Genomic DNA, 21,376 nt, shown 5'->3' on the forward strand with positions numbered 1-21,376 from the left:
CTTTTCCCTCAAAATATGACATGATATGTACCTTATATGTACCTCCCCTTCTAAAATAAGAAGCCCTTTCTGCATGGCCCCAGCAATTCCAGGTGCAGCAGGGCTACGAGTGAGGCCAGAATTCCACAAAGAAGCACATATACAGACACACATTACTTTATTTCCAGACCTTCCTTTGCTGTTTCTCCCATGCTGGGTCCAGAAGCAGGTCCCTGTCCCATTCTTCCTCTTGGGTCATGTACTCATCTTCTTCATAGTTGTAGGTGTACTGCATGTTTGTTTCTATCTGGTTCATGCTGTTCATCCTACCCAGGGATCAGCTTCAACTGCTTTGCCTTCTAACAGTTAAATATGTATATATGTTTAAGCTTAGTATGGTTGCTGATGGGTAGAAGGCAGCAGTGCGTGTATCTCTTTTTCCTTCCCCAAGGAGACAGGATGTTAGTATTGACGAGAGCAGAGGCTTTAACTGTCAGGTAGTCGCTGATCGCTGGTGATCCCCCTTCCCTCTCTCCCTCTCTCGCTCTCTCTGCTGCTGCTGCAGGTCCTTGCGGCCGACCCTCCGAAGAAGCCCAGCGCTGCTCATTGCGGCCGCTTATTATCCCCACCGGGCTGTCACGTGGCTGCCGGTGTCTGCCCAGCTCCGCTCCGAGTGGCGGCCCCGGTACCCCGTGCTTGCACCTCCGCCACCGCCCCTTTCCTCCCCCCCAGCCCGGGGCAGACGCCGAGAGGCGCCCAGCAGCGCCGCTGGTCCACGCTGTGGCCGCCGCACCCACCGCTGTGCTGCTGCTGTGCGGAGCTCAGACTGTCACAGCAAGAGGGGGAGGCTGACCGGGAGATACACCTCCCCGCCTGCACTCTGACAATAACATACTGCCCTATCACCTGCCTTTCTAATTAGGTTTTCTTCTTAAATCTACTTTCATGTACTGTTTCTCAAGACCCATGTATGACTTGCTGATGCTATACATTATTTACATCAATCTAAAGTCTGTGGTCAGCCGGCTTTTCAGATTACAGCTCGCTAGAACCAGTGCAGAAAAGGACACCCAGGAGATAAAACACAACAGAGATTGGGTTTGGAGTTAGAGCAGAAGTATGCAAGCACAACTTAAGAAGAACAATGCACATCTTTTCATCTAGGAAAGATGTTCGTTGCATTCCAAAAAGCAGACACCAGAAAGAGCACAAAAACATCTGTGGAACCGTGAACTTTACAAATCTGTGACAGCAACCATTGACAGGTTGCAAATCTGAGTTCAAAAGACTGCAACACGACTGTTTTATGCAATCAACTCAAGCTTAACTTCCTAAGTTTGTTGAACTTACCATGCAATGAACAGATTAAAAACAATATTCAAGGTCAGAAACACGTGCTTTTCACCTGCTCAATACAAACATTCTCAGAGTTGCTATAGTATTTCCCTCTAAAATGAAGCAAGTGTTGACGAACGCTGCACACAGGCGTTTGTTTACATGCAGATGATTGATCTCTTAGAAAACTCTCAGCCCATGTTTAATAGTTGGAAGTTGTGCTTGCACACTTCTGCTCTAACTCCAAACCCAATCTCTGCTGTGTTTTATCTCCTGGGCATCTCCTTTTCTGCTCTGGCTCTGATGAGCTGTAATCTGAAAAGTGGCTGACCACAGAATTATATTGATGACAATAGTAATGTACGACATCAGCAAGTCATACATGGGTCTTGTTCACATACATAGACATTCTGCCTACGCTGATGTAATTTGTGCAGTTTATCATAGAATTACTCAGGTTGGAAAAGACCTTGAAGATCATCAAGTCCAACCGCAGCCAAACCAGTACCCTAACTCTAACAACCCTACACTAAACCATATCCCTGAGTACCACATCCAAACAGCTCTTAAACACAACCAGGGATGGCGATTCAACCACCTCCCTGGGCAGCCTATTCCAGTACCTAACTACCCTTTCTGTGAAGTTCTTCCTAATATCCAACCTAATATCCAACCTTTATGGATGGGCAGTTATCTGTGTTTTGAGAGGCATTCTCAACTCCTGTTGCCTAAAGGACTGTTAAAGCCTCTGAAGTCAGCAAAACCATTCCTTCTTATTCACTGTGCACAGCACAGAAGAAACTTCTGGAGGAAAAGTTAAGAATTAAAAAGAAAGCCATGGAAGAATACGCACAAAGCTATAATGATCCAAACCAGAGCTGTCTCCTGCGCTGACAAGACCTCTGACCTTTTAATGCATTCCTGCATTAGAGGTGAGCCTTTCCTTGGCACTCTTTTGCCTGAGGACCAAAGTAGCTGGTATCAAATGGTACCACACCACGCTCCCTGTGCTATACAGGTGAGCTGCATGGGCACTGATGGCTTCATACATAGAGGAGCCACGCTTCATCTTCCAGCTCTCATCACAAACATGGGCCAGAGTGCCTGCGTCATGAAATACAAATGGAGACGATATGATGACAGTGAGTATCCCATCATACTGTGTAGACTTCTGGATACGAAAGGGAAATCTACCCTTAATTCCTAGAATTCTGAAAGAGGGATATATGTACATTAATAACTGAGTTTTTCTCAGAATACTGCTAGCCACTGCTGCAAAGGTACCTCCTTTCTTTTCCATGTTTACTCATTACTTTGGTAAATGCATCACTTTAATAACAAAGCCAACAAAAAATCATCACTGTTCAAAGCAATTGACACCTTGAACCACAGAACCTCTCACATAATCTGAGAGAACCAAAAGTTCAAGACCATACATTTCATGTTAAGGGGGAAACACTTCAAAATCCACATTAGGTAGGTTATGTTATTATGTTCTGGATGAAAAAAATACTTCAGAATTTTTATTGCAGAAAACCACTGAACTATAGAATGGCTCAGGTCGGAAAGGACTTCAAAGATCATCCAGCTCCAAGCCCTTGCTATGGACAGGGTTGCATGATTACTTTTTTTCCTTTCTGAAAAGGTCAAAAGAGGGAGCTTCAGCTTTAACGACACATTTTTTGATAGAGGAGCTTGAAGCAGGCAGCGAACTGCAATATTCTGATCTCAAAAGAACAGCCTACTTTGATGGAATCTGACTTGTTTTAGGTTCTGTGAATAACTACTTACTACCCTTTAATCAGACAACACGAGTAGGCAGAGAAGATATTTATAGATGGAGCACTAGGACGTGTATCTGGTATTTTGTTTACTACTTTAATTTAATTTTATGGATGAACTGTACAGAAGGTAATGAGAAGCATATGAATGAAGGTCCACACCAAAATGGAATTGTGAGGCCAAATTCAAAGTGGAAAGGGAATTGTCTGTTCCAGATAACCAAAAGGAAAGCTGAGCCCAGCAGAATAGTATGAACTAAACAGCCATGGACAGGCAGTTATGCTCTCAGTCAGCTCATGCCTACATCAGGGGTAGGTTAAGACTATCTCCACTAAAGCTGCCAGAGTTGCACAGCTAGAAACTACATGTCTCCATGGAAAAAGAAAACAAATAAGCAAACTGAGCAGAAAAGGAAGAACAAACGTCCAAAGTAGAGAAAACGGATCATGGTGGCCAACATAGAGCATTTTAAGCTGCCATGGCAGATCATTTGAGATCCAGATAGTTTTGAGGTACAAAAAACATAGACTGCTTATTACATGGTAAGGTAAAAGGAATATTCATGTTTTTCAAACGGATTAAAATAAGACGGCTGTAGGTGATCAGCAATGGAGACTGTCAACTGTTTATGTATTATTTCAGAAGAGGCAGACAGATGCAGTTCACGTCAACAGAAATTTTCATAAGGGCTTACCCCAGAGAACACCACGGCCATAAGACATGATTTGTGCTTTCCATGTATGAGGAGCACAAAGCCAGAGCTTTCCAAACAGCACAACAAGTCTGTGGGAACTCAGTATTTCTTATCACAGCTCCAACTTAGGAAGGCAGGACTTCGTGGCACAAGTTGCATTAAGTTTCTCGAGAATCCAAATTTCAACAATGTTCACCCTCATAATTCTTTTATTTGAATCGAGTAAGCTTTAGAAATCTTAAATGGACTGTAAAGTGCTGTTGTTTTCAAAGGACGTCATAACTGCTTTTTAAGATGTCCTTTGGCATGTAGAAAGTGAAACGAGCACATGCAGAAAGAGAGCAAAGAGACGCACACACATGGGAACCAAACTTTTGACTCTGCCTGAGCTCAGTGAGAGCAGCACTGTGGACACATAGTGTAGCCCTGCCACATGTAGCACCAAGAGAGACAGTCTTTCCCTCCGAAAAATCCTTACTACCCTACTCACGCATGGTAATATTAATTATATAGAAGCTAAGCGTGCTGTATATATTTCTTCTTTAAGTATTGGAAATGCAAATGGAGAAAGAACTGAAAAAAATGCTTTGCTGACTTCAAAAGATCTCAAAGTACTTCACCATCTATATATAGAGACAACTTACTCTACCCCTGAAACGCAGCCATGGATGAAGTGTAGCAAGAAACATTTATAGGAGGGACAGATACTACTAAAGCACAGCTTTAGGATTATGGAGAAAATGCTGACTGTACTGGGACCACTGACTGCTGCCAGCTCTTTGTGCAGAAGGAAAGTCATGAGGCTGACAAGCTGTGTGATCTACCCCAGTTTAAAACGCTCTACACAATGTTGAGCAAATTGCTTCAAGTCATTTTTTCCCCCAAAAGCTAAGACTTGGTCTGTTCAACTGATCCCACCGATGGAATGGGAAACAAGCTTGTTGTGCTGCACTCTCCCATCTCTAAAACAGCTAATGATGCTTGCTCTGGTTCTTCATGTCTACCTAAATCACATATTCTTAGGAGCAGAGGCTTTCTATCTCAAAAAGCCCTGATGAGCCTACAGAGCAAGTCTAATTGCTGCGTGCTTCACCTACCTCATCTCCATCTTTGTTTCAGAAGTCTGTGTTTAGTCTGCACCCAAATATGCCTAAGGGTAAGTTAGCATGTCAGGTTTGATCAGGCATTCAGGGTCCCTTACACGCTGGAGGGGTGTCCCTACAATTCCTAGAGTCACATTAGCAGCCTTGTAGTCGGTGCAGCAGATAGTCCTGGCTCTCAGAAAGGCTTCAAGACAAATATGAGTAGGAACATTCAAAATCTGGCCTCTGTCAGTAATATGTGAGACATAATAACCACAAACTCCAAAGCAAGCGTTGAAAGATAAGGCACAGCAGAGGACAAACCCTCCAGTGATGGCTACTGTCAAGGAGCACTACATAAAATCATACCTTTCAGGGATGAGGAGAGCCCTCATTAAGCACTAGCCCTCATCCTCTCTATTAAATATTTCACACACAAACCCACGACACCTGAACTCCCTTATCTTTTAAGCCTCTGTTTAACGCATCTTGTACAGATAGGTGCGTCTCAGAAAAGCAGAAGAGACGATGAGGAAGATAAAATCAGAAGCATTGATAGATATTTTGCATAGATTAAAGATGTAACATCAAACAAAAAACTGGGAAATGCAGATGGTAATTTATTTGCTGTGCTGCAAGCCAGTCTGTTAGCAAATGGAATTTGTAGAGCAATACGCAGACAGTCACCACGTAATACTCAGGGTAACAGGTGGGGAAACTACAAATAGTGCTGGCATAGGATTGGAAAAAATGGTGAGGCAGAGCCAGGATTTTAAAAATGGCTCAGTGATGAGAGTGTAAGAGCAGGACTAGGAGCATAGCACGGCCTATTACAAACCTCCTGAAAAACCAGCGTGTTCCTGTCTGCCTTCCTGTTTCACATTGGCTTCAGAACACAAAGATACTGAGGAAGGAAGAAACTAGGGGACTCAGACTATGCAACTGATAGCACAGTTTGTACTTCCTTAATATTACCAGCATAAAAGATCCCTCATTGAGCCAGCCTGTGACCCATAACTGATTTAAAAATTATGTTTTTTAAAGCATGACATTATTCAGCATTAGTTTTAGTCACACTGAGGAAAAAAAGAACTCAGATGTGTATGTGAGATAAGGAATAGATACACAATGTGCCTTTATTTTTTGAGAAAGGCTGTCAACTAAGTCAGAGTTTCCAGATAATAATTACCACGGGGGCACAGAGGAGACCTGGCAGGTTTTAAATCGCTGAGGTATGAGGTAGAGATTATGGTCACAGGATACGGGCACTCAGTATCAGACACTGCTGTGCTCTGATGTCAGCATTGGGACAGATTCACCGAATGACCTTAGAAAGTTGCAGTAACTGTGCGCTCATTTCTCCTTCCAGATACACCAATGTAATTTCACTAACATCGGTGAAATCACACACTGAAGGCAACAACCTGTTTGAATGAATTGCTAGTTGATAAAAATGAATACTAACTCCTTACTGTACAAAGATGGGGCAAATGCAGTCCTGTATAAGGCAGCATTGAGTCCAACATGAATTACAAACACGGATAACGTGTTCTTTCTGTAACACTTAAAGAGTTTTCCAGAACACTGTCTTAACATTCAGGCCAACAGAGCTTTACTGACACTTAGCACTCAGAAGAAAGCTTGTTCTGCAGTTCAAATGGACACATTCAAACATACCTCGGACTTCTCTAGGGGAAACCACTGAGTTACAAATGAGCTTCTAGAACACCAGGGCACTTTTTCATTCATTCCCCATGGCTCAACACTCTCCATTACAGGGTTCAAAATATAAGTGCTGCAGCTTCTACTCGAGAAGCTCCATTAGTTTCTCTGCAGAGAACTCTCTTCAAGCTGTGGCACACACAAAACACACAGAATGCCAGAGAGTAAGAAATGCATTGGAGAAAATACTGAGCAATACTTTTGTAAGTAAATGATTAGCTGTTAGCAAGTATAGCTCCATTTCTCATGCCACAAAAGGCAGCACTGAGTCTTTACATCAACTCAGGACAAAAGGGTCACTATGTAAACCCTAAAAACATGGTACCTCTAGCAATTCAACAGATTGAGACATCTGGGCTTATCCATAACACTCAGTTGCATGTCCTTGATACCTAAGTCAAACACGCTATTTCTTTTAATAACACTTTGTTTTCCCCTGCCAGGAATCTCCAAAGTACATCAACAATTCCCAAGGCACAAAGAACGCAAATACAAAACCCAAACGTTTTGTAAAACTATACTGAAACACAAAGAAGGTTTGGGGGCATTTTTGTAATTGCAAATACTTATATATTTTTTTCCCAATAATTTCTAGCTATTCTAGTATTAATCTCTCTCATATATATGTAAATATATATATTTTTTAAATATATTAAATATATTTTTTAAAAAAAGAAAGTTGTTCCATTGTTGCCAGTGTTCACAGTGGCACTGGGTTAGGCATGCAATTCATTCCTACACAAAGATCTATAAAATAAACAAAGTTTACAAAGTGGATCACTAAATATATATATAAAGGAAGGGATGTCATCCAGAGGGACCTGGACAGACTTGAAATGCAGATGCACATGAATCTAACAAGGTTCAGCAAGGCCAACTTGGTTTGGGGGTAATCCCAAACATGTGTACAGACTGGGAGAAGAACTTGGGGAACCCAGTGGGCAAAAAGCCCTGCCCACGACAGAGGTGTTGGAACTAGATGTTCTTTAAGGTCCCTTTAAAACTAAGCCATTCTGATTCTGTGGCAATGGCTTCAACAGCTGGCCTGGGGAAAGGCTGAAATTTCTATTTAATGCATCTGGGTAGTAATTAAACTGTTTCTTCTTCAGGGAAAAAGAGGTGATTTATCTCAGCTTATAACAAAATCAAAAATTAAATCACACAACCAAAAAAACAGCAACTGGCTGGGCTGGCAAGTAAACAGAGATCTGAACAGCTGCAAGTCAGGAATGGGTTGTTGCACCATACAAGGTTGCTGTTATTCCAGCACTTGCCACTTGCTTAAATAACAGTGGCAATTGAGAGTGGTAATAGCAAGACACTATACTGCAGTAAGAAGAGCATGCTGCATTAAGAAGCAGGTTTCTCAATGACCACATTTACCTTCTCCCAACCTTCCATTTCTTTTCTTTTTTCTAATTTATAGCCCTGCTGCATGTCTGGTACACAACAGTCTCCATGTTGCTTACTACATCCAAGACCCAAATGGCCACACCACCATACTCTGATTACCAAGTTCTCCAAGTGCACTAAACAACAGAATTCAGAACTACCACATTGCAGATATACAACGTCTTCTCCCTCAGTAGTACCCAGCACATTTTTCTTTGCAGCAGTAAGTAGCTCAAATATAAAGAACTTAAAATCCTGACAAAGAACTATCATAATCACAGAAATCACAAGATATTTTCCTGTCCCATCTGACAATTGTGCAGCCATGAAAGTCCAACTTCCCAGCTGATTTTTACAATACACATCACAAATACCACAATTTCTCAGCAGTTCAGCAATGAAATAAGTGCTTTTTTCCCTTCAATATTTAAATACTTTACTCTCCTTGATGATTTTGAGGCAGGGTAGACCTATCTTTGGTAAATAAATTTGGAGACACAGAGGTAGCCCCTGCCTATGGCTTTCAAACCTTCTTTAAGTGTGCCTAGGTGAAGCACTTCTAGAGCAAATATGCAAAAGCTTCCTCTACAACAATTTTGATTAGAAGCCCTTAGTTGGTAGTACCATATCATAAAGCCTTTAACATAGTAAAACCCCCAGAATAGCTTCTCTCTGCTCATCCAGAGGGTTTCTATTTATTTTTAGATCTGGAATGCAGCTACACATGAGGATTTATGGCCGGGGGAAGCTGCAGCACATTTTCCAAGAAAAGACAAGGAAACGTGATACTGCCTGCCACAGTACTCAGTAAGTCGATGATACGCCTGATATCATGCCTAGCAAGCAAGTTCTTCCCAGCCATTCCAGTCCAACCAAGACATTATTTTCGCTTCAATCCTGTTCCAGCAACAAGAACTGCATCTTCCTGTAACCTCAACCAAAACTGAATTGCACATGATTGTTTTTGCCTCCATAAGCTGTAACAACACACTACTGTTGTTCTCACTGTGGTTTTCACTTCAAGGTGCAAACACTGCAGCCCTGAAAGCAAACTAGAGGGGGACAATATGTTTTTATATATTAGGAGCATGTTTTTAACCTGAGGATAACCAAACCTTGGATGAGAGGCTGAAGGAAGCTCTGCAATTTCCATCCTCAAAGATGCTCCAAATGCAAACAGTTGCCTTTGAGCACTCTTGCCTTGGGGATAATCAGATTGACTCCTCCAGCACTCTTCCAACCCACGTTACTTTGTGGTTCTGTAGCTGGAATCTCACCCACTACAGGAGCTTTTAAAGTCTTCTTCTCAGGATTCCTGCGTTTTCCCACCGCACACTCAGCCTGCACATCCCCTCTCACGGCCTGGACCAGCCATGTCCCCAACCCCACCCACACCCTCACACACACACACAGCCGCCCAACGCTCCTCACAGCAACAAATGGCGGCCATTACCACGCGCCCACAATGAGGCAGCTGTGCCCGCGCATGCTCTGTGCAGCCCACGCTCCGGGAAGGGGCGGTGAAGGGGCTGTGGCCACGCCCCGGGGGGCGGAGCTTCCTGTGCCGCCGCAGCCGCTGTTTCCGGGTCAGCGGCGCACGCAGCGCACGTGGGGGTCGGCGTGGAGCGGGGCCAGGTGGGTGATGGAGGTCGGTGTGTGTGCGGGGATCGGGTTGTGTCACCTCCTGCCGCTGCCCCTCGCGTGCTACTCCTGGGCTGGATTCTGCTTGTCCCCTTAGATCATAGTATCATAGTCTCACAGTCTGGTGCGGGTTGGAAGGGATCTTAGAGATCATCGAGTCCAACCCCCGTGATTCGAGCCTCTGTGTAGCAGAGCGGCACTTGTACCACTCGCGCCACAGGGGGGATTCGAACCCAGGGCCCTCCGGTGTTGCAATGCGGCATTGCTACCACTGCGCCACCGGGGCACACAATGGTGGCTGGCGGTGAGGCCACGGTCTGGGCCGTGGTGGAGGGGGCGGCTGGAAGGGGGAGGGTGCGTGTCCCCATGGCCGCCGCAGTCACAAGGTGGGCGGTGGGGCTCGGGTCAGGGTGGGCTTCAGGAGCTTCTTCATGGGATGCCGGCTGTGTCTGAGGGATGCTCTGGTTTCTTTGTGCAGGGTTTCCTTTGAGGTGTGTATCCTCGCAAGGTGAAGCGATGACGTCCCTCGCGGAGCAGCTGAAGCGGCTCGCCCTTCCCCAGACCGACCCCAGCCTCCTGAACCGCTCTGAGGCAGCATCGCTGCTGTTCGACTGCAAGGAAGCTGCTGCTATTGACAGGGACACGTTCTTTGCCATTGGTAAGTGTCTGTGCCCATCTGTGTTTTTAAGGTGTTTGGGTAATGTTCTAAATGGTGTTTTACCTTTGAATTAGCACCAGAGTAGTCAGACAGTTGGACTTGATGACCTTTGTACACCCCTTCCAACTGAAATTCTTCTATCTTTTCATTATACATCTCTGTGAAGAGTCTGGCACCATCTTCTTGTTAGCCTATACTACTCCGTTAAGGAATTGCAGACAATAGTAAGGTTTCCTTTTGGTGGTCTCCTCACAAGGCTGAGCAAACACAGTTCTTGTCATTTGCTTCTCATCGTGTGTCATTTCTCAGACTCAGACATAGTGGTGGTCCTTTGCTGGGCTTGTATCTGAATGTCAGCGTTTTGCTCATTTGCTCAACACTGTACCTACTACTCCAGATGCTGCATCACAGAAGTGAAATGGAAGGGGAAGTTCAGCTCCCATAGCACACTGGCTATGCTCTTGCACACACAACTCAGGATGCTGTGGGCCTTCATTGGTTATTTGATTTCCCTTGTTATGTATACACCAGCATAGTAATGAGGTTGGATATGATAGTGTGATGATGAACTGTGGTTACAGATTTTGTATTTAAATCATTCCATTTTTTTTTCCTCAGGATGCACTGGCTTAGAGGAGTTGATGGGGATCGATCCTTCCTTTGAAGTGTTCCAGTCCAGCTTGTTTAGTTCCATGTCCAAAGGCTTGGAACGCAGTGTTCAGACTAAAGCAGTAAATCAGCAGCTCAATCAGAATATTTCATTGTTCCTGATTCACCTGTCCCCTTACTTTATGCTAAAGCCTGCGCAGAAGTGCCTCGAATGGCTCATTCACAGGTAATCCAGTGAAAACCCCACATGTCAGTCAATTGGATTTTCAGAAATGCAGGTTTAAATTGTGAACTATGAATGATATTACATGTACTGTATTATAACAAGAACTAAGTCATCTTATTTCAAGGTTATTTAAGAAGGTGTGAAGAACAAATGAGCCAATTACTTTTATGAGGTGTCGTCCTTATTTGTATAAATTGACCTATCAAGTTGCGAAGCGTAATGTTTCAGATCATGAAGGAGTGGGTGGGTTACTGTTGGTATAAGATTGAATCACAATTAAATATACATACATATGTAATGCTGTAATCTGTGCCTACCTTATTGTAACTTGATTTAATACTCTTTAATACAGAAGAAATCTAGGGACTTAAAATCATCATATCGAGTACTTTCCTTTATGTCTTCCTACGTGTATGGACTGTGTGTCTTTTGGGTTCTTGACAGCAGGCAGATCGGATGCCTGAGTCAGTGTGACAGTCTCCTCTGGTTTTGCATAAAAGCAAATAATCAGATGTTCTAAGAAGTACATGGCCGAGACTTTGTTTTTTAACTGTTTATTTATGTGTTTGTTTCTTTCTCAGATTTCATATCCACCTCTACAATCAAGATAGTTTGATTGGTTGTGTTCTGCCGTATCATGAGACTAAACTATTTGTGAGGGTTATTCAGCTTTTAAATATAAAAAGCCCAACTCATAAATGGCACTGGCTGGATCCAATAAGGGTAAAGTATTTAACAGCTGCATGCTGGTAGAAATGTGAAGAACTTAATTAATAATAATATCCCGACTTCTTTCTAGATTTAACAATGTGGTCCACCTGATCATATGGTTAGTTGTAAGATTGTACCAGAAGATTTAATTGCAGGAATGGAGCCTGAATGCCCACTTGTTTGTTATTTTTCACTAAGTACAGTTATAAAATGCTTCGATCATAATTACTCTTTCTTTTGACAAAGTTTAAGTATGCTTTTAAGGTGTATTTGCAACTGCTAGGCAGGTATGTAATTACTGAAATATGTATTTATTTGAATATATGCTATACATAATGGTGAATTTGTAATGATGATATACATGCAGTGTGCATATAATTCATCATCTCAATGTAGATACAAAAAAAATGCTAGAGAGGTGCAATTTAAGTGGTGTTAACTGATCAGTAGAATTCACTTAATGGGGTTATATTAACTCTTTATTTTGGGCTTCTCTCTGTACCTTGGTGTGTTCTAACTTCATGTTTTTCACCCTGGAAAGAAACCAGGCGTCCCCCTGGCAAGAGGTACTCTCATTACACACTGCTACAAAGACCTGGATTTCATGGATTTCATCTGCAGACTGGTGGCAAAATCTGTGAAGGTTGTTACTTTATTCTAGAACAATGTTTGTGTGTTGTCGCTTGATCTTTTTCCATCTTTATGTTAGCATTATGATGTTTATTAATACTTAGAATTGTGTAATGAATAGTAAAAAACACCTCCATTTTCAAGGAGCAGTATGAAAAATTCTCATTGTCTATATAGATTACACTTTGTAGAAATTCTTATGAGGAAGTGGCTGAGAACCAATGATTCATGGCAGCCACTTGGCTGTCCAGTTCACAGTCATGAGTATTACACAAAGTAAATGGTCTAGATTACCATTTTATGATAACATATAATAGCTGAAAAAAAGCTTTCATATCTTTCTACCTTCTCTGCAACCTCTGGCTTAGTTTACTGCCAGGGAGAGGTGATGCCTTCAGTTGTTGCAGCAGAAGCTGGTAGAATTTATGTGCTGAAGTTCTGAGATCTTGGTGATTTGGGGGGAGCTGTATGTGTCTTCCCACTTCTCTTGACGTCTCAACAACTAATTCTTCTATGGTCCAGGTCTTTTCAGAATGCACTAGCAACTCTGCTCAACTGAGAGTTCTTCTTGCATTTTATGCCTCCACCATTGTATCAGCTCTTGGAGCTGCAGAGAAGATAACAGACAGTATAGTCTCCATGCTGCTCCCCTACATCCAAAAGGTACCCGAAGTTTTGTTTTCCTTCCTGTGTGATGAAGTATACTGTGTTATGCTAATGTATTTTCTGCTGCTAACGTTCAGGATGGCTTGAAACATTGGGTAGATGAAGTTCCTTGTCTAATCATGCCTTCTCACAGACCAGATAAGCACTTCTTAGAACTCTTATGTCTCTCTCTTCCTTTATGTGTAGATCCTGCATGACAGCTCTTTTGTCTTGAAAGTTAAGCTGATAGTTAAAACACATGGAGAAAAAGGTAGTGTAGTTCCATGGATGTAAGGATGAAAAGGAATCGTATGTTAACATTCTTTTAAAAAAAAAAAAAGTATATGTCAGACATAGTACATCTTTGTTTTTCTGTTTTTCAAGGGCTTGAAGTCTTCTGTACAGGACTATAGAGCTGCAACATATATGATAATATGCCAGATGACAGTAAAAGTGACTGTGGATTCCTCCTTGGTGCATTCCTTGATGTTACAGATAAGCAAGACATTACCTAAAGTGCCCTCATTAGCCAGGGAAGGGGTTGCTTGCCTGAACCTACTTCTGCAAACTCAGAAAGGAGATAATCTTGGGAAAAAGTAAGTCTACATCAATTGAATTTCCACATTTAAGAGCTGAAGTTGCACTTCAGTAATTTGACTGTTTACATCCTACTCATGAAAGGGAAACTTCTGTGTCAGAAATGTTAGTAGTTGATGTGTCCAGGGGTTTGGAGGTGTATTTGGCTCTTCAAAAATGTCTATGGTCACTACAGCTAAAGAATCTTAGTGGTCCAAGTCTGTCATTGTTTGATCTCTCTCTTGCCACTTCCAGGATTGCTGTCAGTGTGCAAAATTTAAGCCTGTCAGTGAGGTTTCCGTGGAGGTGGGGATCATAGAAGTGATGCTAGCATAATAACGTTAGCACAGATTTGGGGTTATTTAAATATCTTGGGGAAAAAAAGCAATTCTGTCCCTTCAGTGGAATGGTATTTGCTTCATATGCAAGGGCTGCTCTGAAAGTGAAACCCTTACAGTCTTTTCAGCACTTATTTACAGTGATGCTGTTACTTGATTCTAAGAACTGAATGGTTTGAAGGTGCTGGTAAGCCAGATAACCATGTGTTTTTTTCCCTCCCACCTACCATTCTATTGTGCAGGCCATTTAATTATCTGTGCAGGAGCCCAGAACTGGTGACACTTTTGCAGAGCCTTTCAGAAAGCTACGATATCTCTCCTCTTCTGCGTTACCTGTTGCCTCATCTTATCTGCAGCATCGTGAAATGTGATGCAGGTAAGTTAGTATGTGTATTTACAATTCCTCTGAGTCATACAAACGGATAAATAGCAGTTCTAAATGTTGTAGCTATATCATTTTTCCTTTGTTTAACTCAGAGTTAGTGCGAGTACTCAGTGGACGTTGTGGTTTTAAATTGTGTGCTTGGTTAACCAGGTGATACTGCCTATACAAGCTGTTTGTTTTAATCGATATGAGAAGGTTATGTTCAAAATGTTATTCACTTTCTGTGATTACTCATTGTTCTTAGAGGAACAGGAAGATTCTGAGGAGAGAGAGGATCATATTTATATCAAACTTCTTGAAGGTATTCTTCAGAGTATACCGCTGGAAAAGGATTTAGATCACCTTTTGGCTTCGTGAGTTAACTTAGATTTATCTATCTATTTATTTGCTTGTTTTCCTTCAGTACAACAGTCATTTCTGGTTTAATAACAACTCTGTTTTAGAGTCATGTTTTTCTACTTACACGTTTAACTCCAAGATTAGATTTTGAAACTGATAATCTGGATGATAACAGGGTAATAGTAATCCAAATAATCCATGTTTTTAGCACGCTTTTAGCACTTGGGGGAATACAGAACAGAGTGAAACTTTAGGACATGAGCAAATCTGTTCTTGCAATAAGTAATGCCTATTGTTACCTGTTTAACACTGTGTTTTATGATATTAGTGAAAACTGCTGTGTCTTAAAAATAATGACTCTCTTTTATTTGTTATTTTAGCAAGTTTCTTGAAGAGTTAATCTCCTATGGTACAGAGATTGAATCTGATCCCACCAAAATGGCTGCAGTCAGTCAAAAGCTGCTTCCTCTTATCAGACTTCTTGAGAGAAAGTAAGCTCAGTTTTTTTTATGACTGGTGACTGGTAGACTGGTGATGTCAAGTACAACCTTAACTTATTGGGTGTTATAAACTCTATATTCTTGCCTAAAAAAATATGGTGAAAACAACCAACTCTTGACCGTTGTCTAAATTTTATTTTACTGATCTGTCCTTACGTGTTTTGTCATCAGGGTCATACCTACTGGCTCACTGTTTTTATTTCTGGTCATTATTTATCCTAAGTTGGCTGCGTATCATCTATTTAAGTTAAAACATAATGGTTGATTGCCTTTGCAAAGTTTCTTCAGTGGTTCGGAGAAGTGCATATGCATTCATTTTCTTTGTATTTCCACGTATTTCTATAGAAAATGCATGGTCTTCTGCAATGCCCCGTTAGAAACATTTGGGATTTTGTCTTTGTCAGGTATCCCAAAGCCTTAGACTCTGTGTTGGAGGAGCATCTGAAAAGTGCTATGAATCAGACCAACCAAAATATTTTTCACCAGTTTATTTCTCTTTCATTAAGCTGTGGCAAATACAAGGTAGGTGGAAGCTTAATTCCTCATCCTACCACTTACTTGGTTCTACTGTCAGAACAGTGATTTAGTGGCAAAGTTCTAATGTCTCTTCCTCTTTTTAAACTCCCAACTCTGCCATTCCCACAAAAGCCCACGACCTTACTTAAATGGGGGAAGGTGGTTGATTAAAAATGTATTGGCATTTTTCATGGTTAAAATTTATATATTTCCACCTGCCTATTATAATTAACTTTTTTTCCTTGTGAACACTGCATGTAGTGTATTGGCTGATATTGATAACATGGTGGTGCCCAGGAATGTCTCATCATACTTAAAGATTCTGTCAATGTCACCCATGTCTGCCTGAGGGAGGGTGACAACTTTAACGCATGTGAGAGAAATATGGCTGGACCAATTTGTTGCATTGATTTTATGAATGCTTACATTCAGTAACAAGAAGGAATAAAGTATCTGCAGAATGATTCCTGTGCCATTTCTGACTCAGACTAACAGAGAGTAACTGTGATTGCAACAGGTTTGTTTAAGAAATTTGAGTTATTTTGTATCATGAGGAGATGGTTAGTATTGTTACAAGTGATTGAAAGAGTAAAGTCACTTTGGAAAAGAAGTGCTTAGTGTATTTTTTGTGCTGATTTTCTGAACTCACTGTTTATGTCACAGAGTAACACTTGGATTAAGAGAAAAGCCTGGCACACAGTGTGAAGGCATGTGACTCTCTTCAGGCCTTTAAGGTTTGTGAGATAAGGGCAGGCAATTATACTGGCAGGAATGCCTTTTTTAATGGTTTCTATCTGTGGTCTGTAGCACTGACATTGTCATTGGAGCTTTCTCAGAATCCTTAGATAAGAGTAATGTTTTTCTAGGACAGAAAGGTATCTGTGGTTTTACTGTACTCTTCAGGTTGCATTCCAAAAACAGTCTTTCAAGTGAGGAAGACCAAATTTGAAGCAGTTACATGACGTCATTGTTCTGCAGTTTTTTGGTCAGGTTCCCTTCTTTTCCAAATAAACTGCAGAAAGAATCTCCTCCATTATCCTGACATATGCTGTAAGTGTTTTTAAAATCTAATGTGTGACTGAAATCTGTGTTTCAGATTCTGGAAGACTCTGATACTTCACTCCTGCTTAGTTTGAATCATCCTCAGCCAGCTGTGCGAGTCCTGGCTCTTCAGCATTTAAAAGATGTTATTGAAACATCAAAGGTTTGTTCCGATTCTCTCACTTGGAGAACTTACTTAACATATAAAATAGAACACCTAGAAGCTGTTTGTCAGAAGCACTGGCTAAAGACAATTGATACATTAGGCTATTCAGAGGTGTTATCCTGTGATATTTTCAGAAGGCTTCTGGCAGTAGTTTACCTTGTTCTGGAGTCTGTATGTAGTTCTCATTCATTAAGATGCTTGTAGACTAAGATAAAATCTAAGTCAATGGTTACTTTTATTTTTCTTCTCTTTGTTAAAATTTAGTCTCTCAGTTATTTGTGATTTAATGTAGATGTTACCACTTCTCTTGTTATACAATTCCAGTACTTCATTAAAAGCCTGTAAATTGTGCTAACGTGTTTTTTTTTCTTGGCTCTTCTTTAGTTTCTTGAGGAAGGCTTTGATCAGTCATTCATAGAAGAAGCAATTTTGGGGCGCCTCAAGGATGACAACAGAGACGTTGTCATGTCTGCTTTCAGTGCTTTGGAGGTGCGTCTATTTCTTCTGATAAGTTAGGTGATATTATAGCAGCTTCCAAATGTGTGTCTGGAATGTATGCTTTATAACTGTCATTCTCCTTACCTTTTTGGTGTATGGCTTTTGTCCTTTATTGCTCTTTTTGTACTCCTGTCTTTGGTGTATGGATTTTTAACAAGATGAAGCAGCACAGACTAGGGAGGCTATTGTTTACTTTGTCATACATTCTCATACATACTCCTCTCCTGCAATTTTCTCCCTTCACATCTTCCTTGAAGTTTGTAGTTAACCTGGATTTATGTGTTTCCTTACATAGCTATTAGAGCATATTTGAGTCTTTAATTATGAAGTGTGCCTCCTGCTTATCCTGTCTGTATCTCTATAAAAATGCGAGCCATGTCAAATGACTTTTGTATGGAAAATGATGCAATGACAAGTCATTACTCTAGTGAGAAATATTCAGCTGAGTTTTTCCATGTGGGAGTCATTTGGTCAGTTGATACTAGCTAAGAACTGAGCGCCAGCTCAGGTTCACAGGATAGCACTCTGCTATGCATTGTAGTGATTGTTTCCAACAAGGGTAACGAGTCTGTCTTTATTGCTAATACTAGAAATAGTAGGACATGTTATTATTAGCAGTAGTATATTCGCCCTTTTACGTTCATTCATCCTCTCTAAAATATAGGAATAGAAGTGAGTGATTACATGTAAAATCGAGTATCTTTTATTAATGCATCCTATGTTTTTGTCCAAAAGATAAGATGTAAAGTAAAAGCAGTGCTTAGAGTGCCTTGCTTGTTCTTTGTTTGATCAGATTTTACCTAACATTTCTGCGTTTAATAAATTCTCCATACTTTATGATATCAAGAGGCCATACTGGGCAGCCTTACAACATTAGTTTACCCTGATTATATTTTTATTACATGATCATCAATAGGAGTTTCATTAGTGATCTTTGCTCTGTGTTTCTACTGGATATAGCAGATACATTGTCCACTGTGAACAGTAAACTATTCTGTGTTTTATTTTATACTTACATTTCTTTTTCTTGATTACTTTCCAGATTTTCAGGAAACATATAAATCCAGAAGTAGTGGTTTCAAGCCTTCTTAGCATTTTCCAGCGAGCTGATCTTTCAAAGGATGGAAAGTGGTATGTTTGTGTCTTTTCGCGTGCTATTTTCTGTATATATTAAAGAAAAAATATATAAATATATAGTTCTGTGCTGAACTATAAGAGGATTTTTCAGCTGTTTGTACACTGTTTTCAGTGAGTTCCTTGTTTGTTCTCACTGCTAATCGGATTCTGAAAAAAAAACCACAAAATCCAGCATGAGAAACATCATGGAAAATGGTGAATAAAACAAAGAAGTGTAGCAGGCATGCTAGAAAAATGGCTTATCGACATAACTTTTTTCTCTTAGGTATACAGTTCTGGAGCGAGCAATACAAATTTTAGTCAAAGAGGAGATTTTAAAAGAGAAGAAAGAACTACTGGATGAGGCAGTAATGCAGTTGTTACCCTTTATGGTGATCACTAATGCAAATTCAAAATCTTCAGAATGGAAAATGGCCATTTGTCTATCAGAATCTGACCTCTGCTCCTTACATCCTTTGCTGAAAGACTGGCCAGAAGGTAATGTGTTCAATATAACTGATGTGATGAAAAAAGAGTTGTGACAATTTAGGACTCGGTATTTACTGAACCTGAGTGCTTATTGAAGCAGATTATCTGTTGTTAATAGGCTGTCATTCAAGGAGTGTGATTAGAGTTCATTAATGCTCATTTAAAAAATGCAGTTGTATAGTATTTTTCTGACTAATTCTTATTGCTGAGCTGTCAGTATTTTACTATGTGATTTGTATACCTGTGTTCTCTGATTTATTTGTTTTTCTTATGGAGTAGTTCTTCAGGAAGCAATTAAATCGAGCAAGTCTGCAGAACTGGCTGGAGTGGTCAACAAGAAGATGATTCTGCTGTTTTCTAAAAACATGACTTCAGGGGACTCTTCCTTACTGTTGCAAATGGTATGTGTACCATGTTCTTCTCACCTGAATTTCTAGGTGGTCACTATAGTAGAACAGATGTGGTATAGAAGAATTTTGTTTTGTTCACAACATTCACCACGTTATCAAGATTCTAGGAAGTTAACATTAAAGCGGACAATAATTTGTTACCAGTGATAGAAGGTAATGGTGATCTATTTAGGCTTGCAAATGAAACATGCCATAATGTTACTGCAGCCCTGCAACCCTTCACCTCAGGAAAGCCAACTTTGACCTCTTCAAGGACCTACTTGCAGAGTATTGGAAGGTAAGGAGGCCCGAGAAAGTTGGTTGAGGTTCAAGCATTCCTACCAAGCTCAAGACTGTTGCATCCTGAAGAGTAAGAAATCAGGCAAAGGTGGAGACTCGCATGGATGAGCAAGGAGCTCATGGAAAAACTCAAATGGAAGAAGCAAGTCTGTGGAATGTGGGTCTGGCCACTTGGGAAGAGTATAGGAACATTGTCAGAGCACAAAGGGATGTGAAGTGGAAGACTAAGGTCCACTTGAAATTAAATCTGACAAGGGAGGTCAGTGACAAGAAAGGCTTCTTTAAGGCTTCAGTAGTAGAAGGAAGGCTAAGGAAAGTGTGGGTGCGCTGCTGAATGAGGTGGGTACCTCGGTAATGGAGGGCACTCAAGGGAACCTCCTTTAGCAGGACTAGATGACCTCTAAAGGTCCTTTCCAACGCCTGTGATTCTGTGAAAATCATAGTGAAGTCACACTGTCTTACAGACTCATTGTTCTTTCCTCCCCTTCCATTTCCAAGGTTGATGATCTGATACTTGTTGCTGAAATGGAATCTGAGAGTGTAAGACAGAAAGTAACTGCACATGTAATTGGTTCCATGCTTGTCCAATGCTGCTGCAATTTACAGATGAAGGAAAAATATTTTTCAGTGGCTCTCAGAGTCTTTCATTTCTTGGATGAAAAAATACAAAATCTCAGAGCTTGTCATCCTGAAGAGGTAAGACATAAACAGTTAGGAGAAACAGTTTTAGTAGTAGAGGAAATGTATAAGACTGTAAGAGCATAAAATTCAGAAACCTTGAGGAAGACTGAAAGTTTTGCCTTCGTTTATTTTCAAAGCAAGTCTTGCACTTGGCAGCAGTAATTGAAGCTGCCATTAAGAGTTGCCATTATGTTTTACCACTCCAGTGAGTCCTGGTTTAAAACGAAATATATACAAAGAGCTTTTGCCTTATGCCCCACCAAGTGGTTCAGTGCATTAGTGCTGTGTGCTATTTTACCAGCTACCTTGTGGCATTGTGTGGTGTCATTATTGAGCTTAGGAATGCAAGGTTTTTTTAGTTGTTGAGTGAAGGTTTTGGTGTCTTGTTTATTATGGGAAGGAAGGAAATACAATAGAGTATGAAAAAGAGCTTATATTATTTACAGCTTCATGCAAATCCTTGCATGAAGAAACAGTATTTCTGTATTTTTTGTATTTTATTTGTTTTTATTAGTATTTCCCAGCAGGTGTAATTCACTTCTTAAGAATATCCATTTTGAAGTTAGAAGTAAAATATTGCTGGACATCAGTGCTAAGTTCTGTTTTCTGTTGGATGAGATTGTGACAGTGTCCATTTAAATCAACTTTTCATTCACAGGAAACTCCCTCAAATTGGTCTTTTGAAATGATAAAGGAAAGTTTGGTGCCAGTGGGCTTATTAACTACATACATAGAAAAGCTCAATAGTGACCGAAGTGTTGATGCAGAGGAGGCAGCTATATTTGTGTTTTTACTGAGAAGCTTCATTAATGAACTAAAACCTCCTCCATCCTTTCCAAAAGGTAGGCATTAAGGTTTTGACTGCCATCTTTTATACTCCAATTTGAAGTATGTCTCTGTTGATGTATCATCATATTTTAACTAAATGTTTATTTC

General features: G+C 40.7%; 2 protein-coding genes across 4 annotated transcripts in view; one reads left to right on the top strand and one right to left on the bottom strand.

The window, feature by feature from the left end:
• ACTN2 (actinin alpha 2) overlaps positions 1-579 on the bottom strand; it is a 58,880-nt gene extending 58,301 nt beyond the window's left edge. Inside the window, exon 1 of one of the 2 annotated variants that reach the window (XM_015857897.1) lies at positions 170-579. In XM_015857897.1, the coding sequence (XP_015713383.1) occupies positions 170-304 (135 nt within the window). In that variant the 5' untranslated portion in view covers positions 305-579. The remainder of the gene's footprint in view (positions 1-169) is intronic. The other variant, XM_015857896.2, reaches the window with a different exon arrangement.
• An 8,962-nt stretch (positions 580-9,541) lies between these two features.
• HEATR1 (HEAT repeat containing 1) overlaps positions 9,542-21,376 on the top strand; it is a 30,204-nt gene continuing 18,369 nt past the window's right edge. Inside the window, exons 1-18 of one of the 2 annotated variants that reach the window (XM_015857849.2) lie at positions 9,542-9,621; positions 10,106-10,285; positions 10,904-11,120; positions 11,702-11,843; positions 12,373-12,474; positions 12,984-13,124; positions 13,491-13,702; positions 14,263-14,396; positions 14,650-14,758; positions 15,125-15,235; positions 15,649-15,766; positions 16,857-16,964; positions 17,352-17,456; positions 18,508-18,596; positions 18,868-19,079; positions 19,350-19,471; positions 20,258-20,455; positions 21,099-21,282. In XM_015857849.2, the coding sequence (XP_015713335.1) occupies positions 10,144-10,285; positions 10,904-11,120; positions 11,702-11,843; positions 12,373-12,474; positions 12,984-13,124; positions 13,491-13,702; positions 14,263-14,396; positions 14,650-14,758; positions 15,125-15,235; positions 15,649-15,766; positions 16,857-16,964; positions 17,352-17,456; positions 18,508-18,596; positions 18,868-19,079; positions 19,350-19,471; positions 20,258-20,455; positions 21,099-21,282 (2,446 nt within the window). In that variant the 5' untranslated portion in view covers positions 9,542-9,621; positions 10,106-10,143. Of the gene's footprint in view, positions 9,635-10,105; positions 10,286-10,903; positions 11,121-11,701; positions 11,844-12,372; positions 12,475-12,983; positions 13,125-13,490; positions 13,703-14,262; positions 14,397-14,649; positions 14,759-15,124; positions 15,236-15,648; positions 15,767-16,856; positions 16,965-17,351; positions 17,457-18,507; positions 18,597-18,867; positions 19,080-19,349; positions 19,472-20,257; positions 20,456-21,098; positions 21,283-21,376 lie in introns of both variants that reach the window. The other variant, XM_015857850.2, reaches the window with a different exon arrangement.

The sequence above is a fragment of the Coturnix japonica genome, chromosome 3 (genome assembly GCF_001577835.2).
Source record: "Coturnix japonica isolate 7356 chromosome 3, Coturnix japonica 2.1, whole genome shotgun sequence".
In the NCBI taxonomy this organism is placed as follows: domain Eukaryota; kingdom Metazoa; phylum Chordata; class Aves; order Galliformes; family Phasianidae; genus Coturnix; species Coturnix japonica.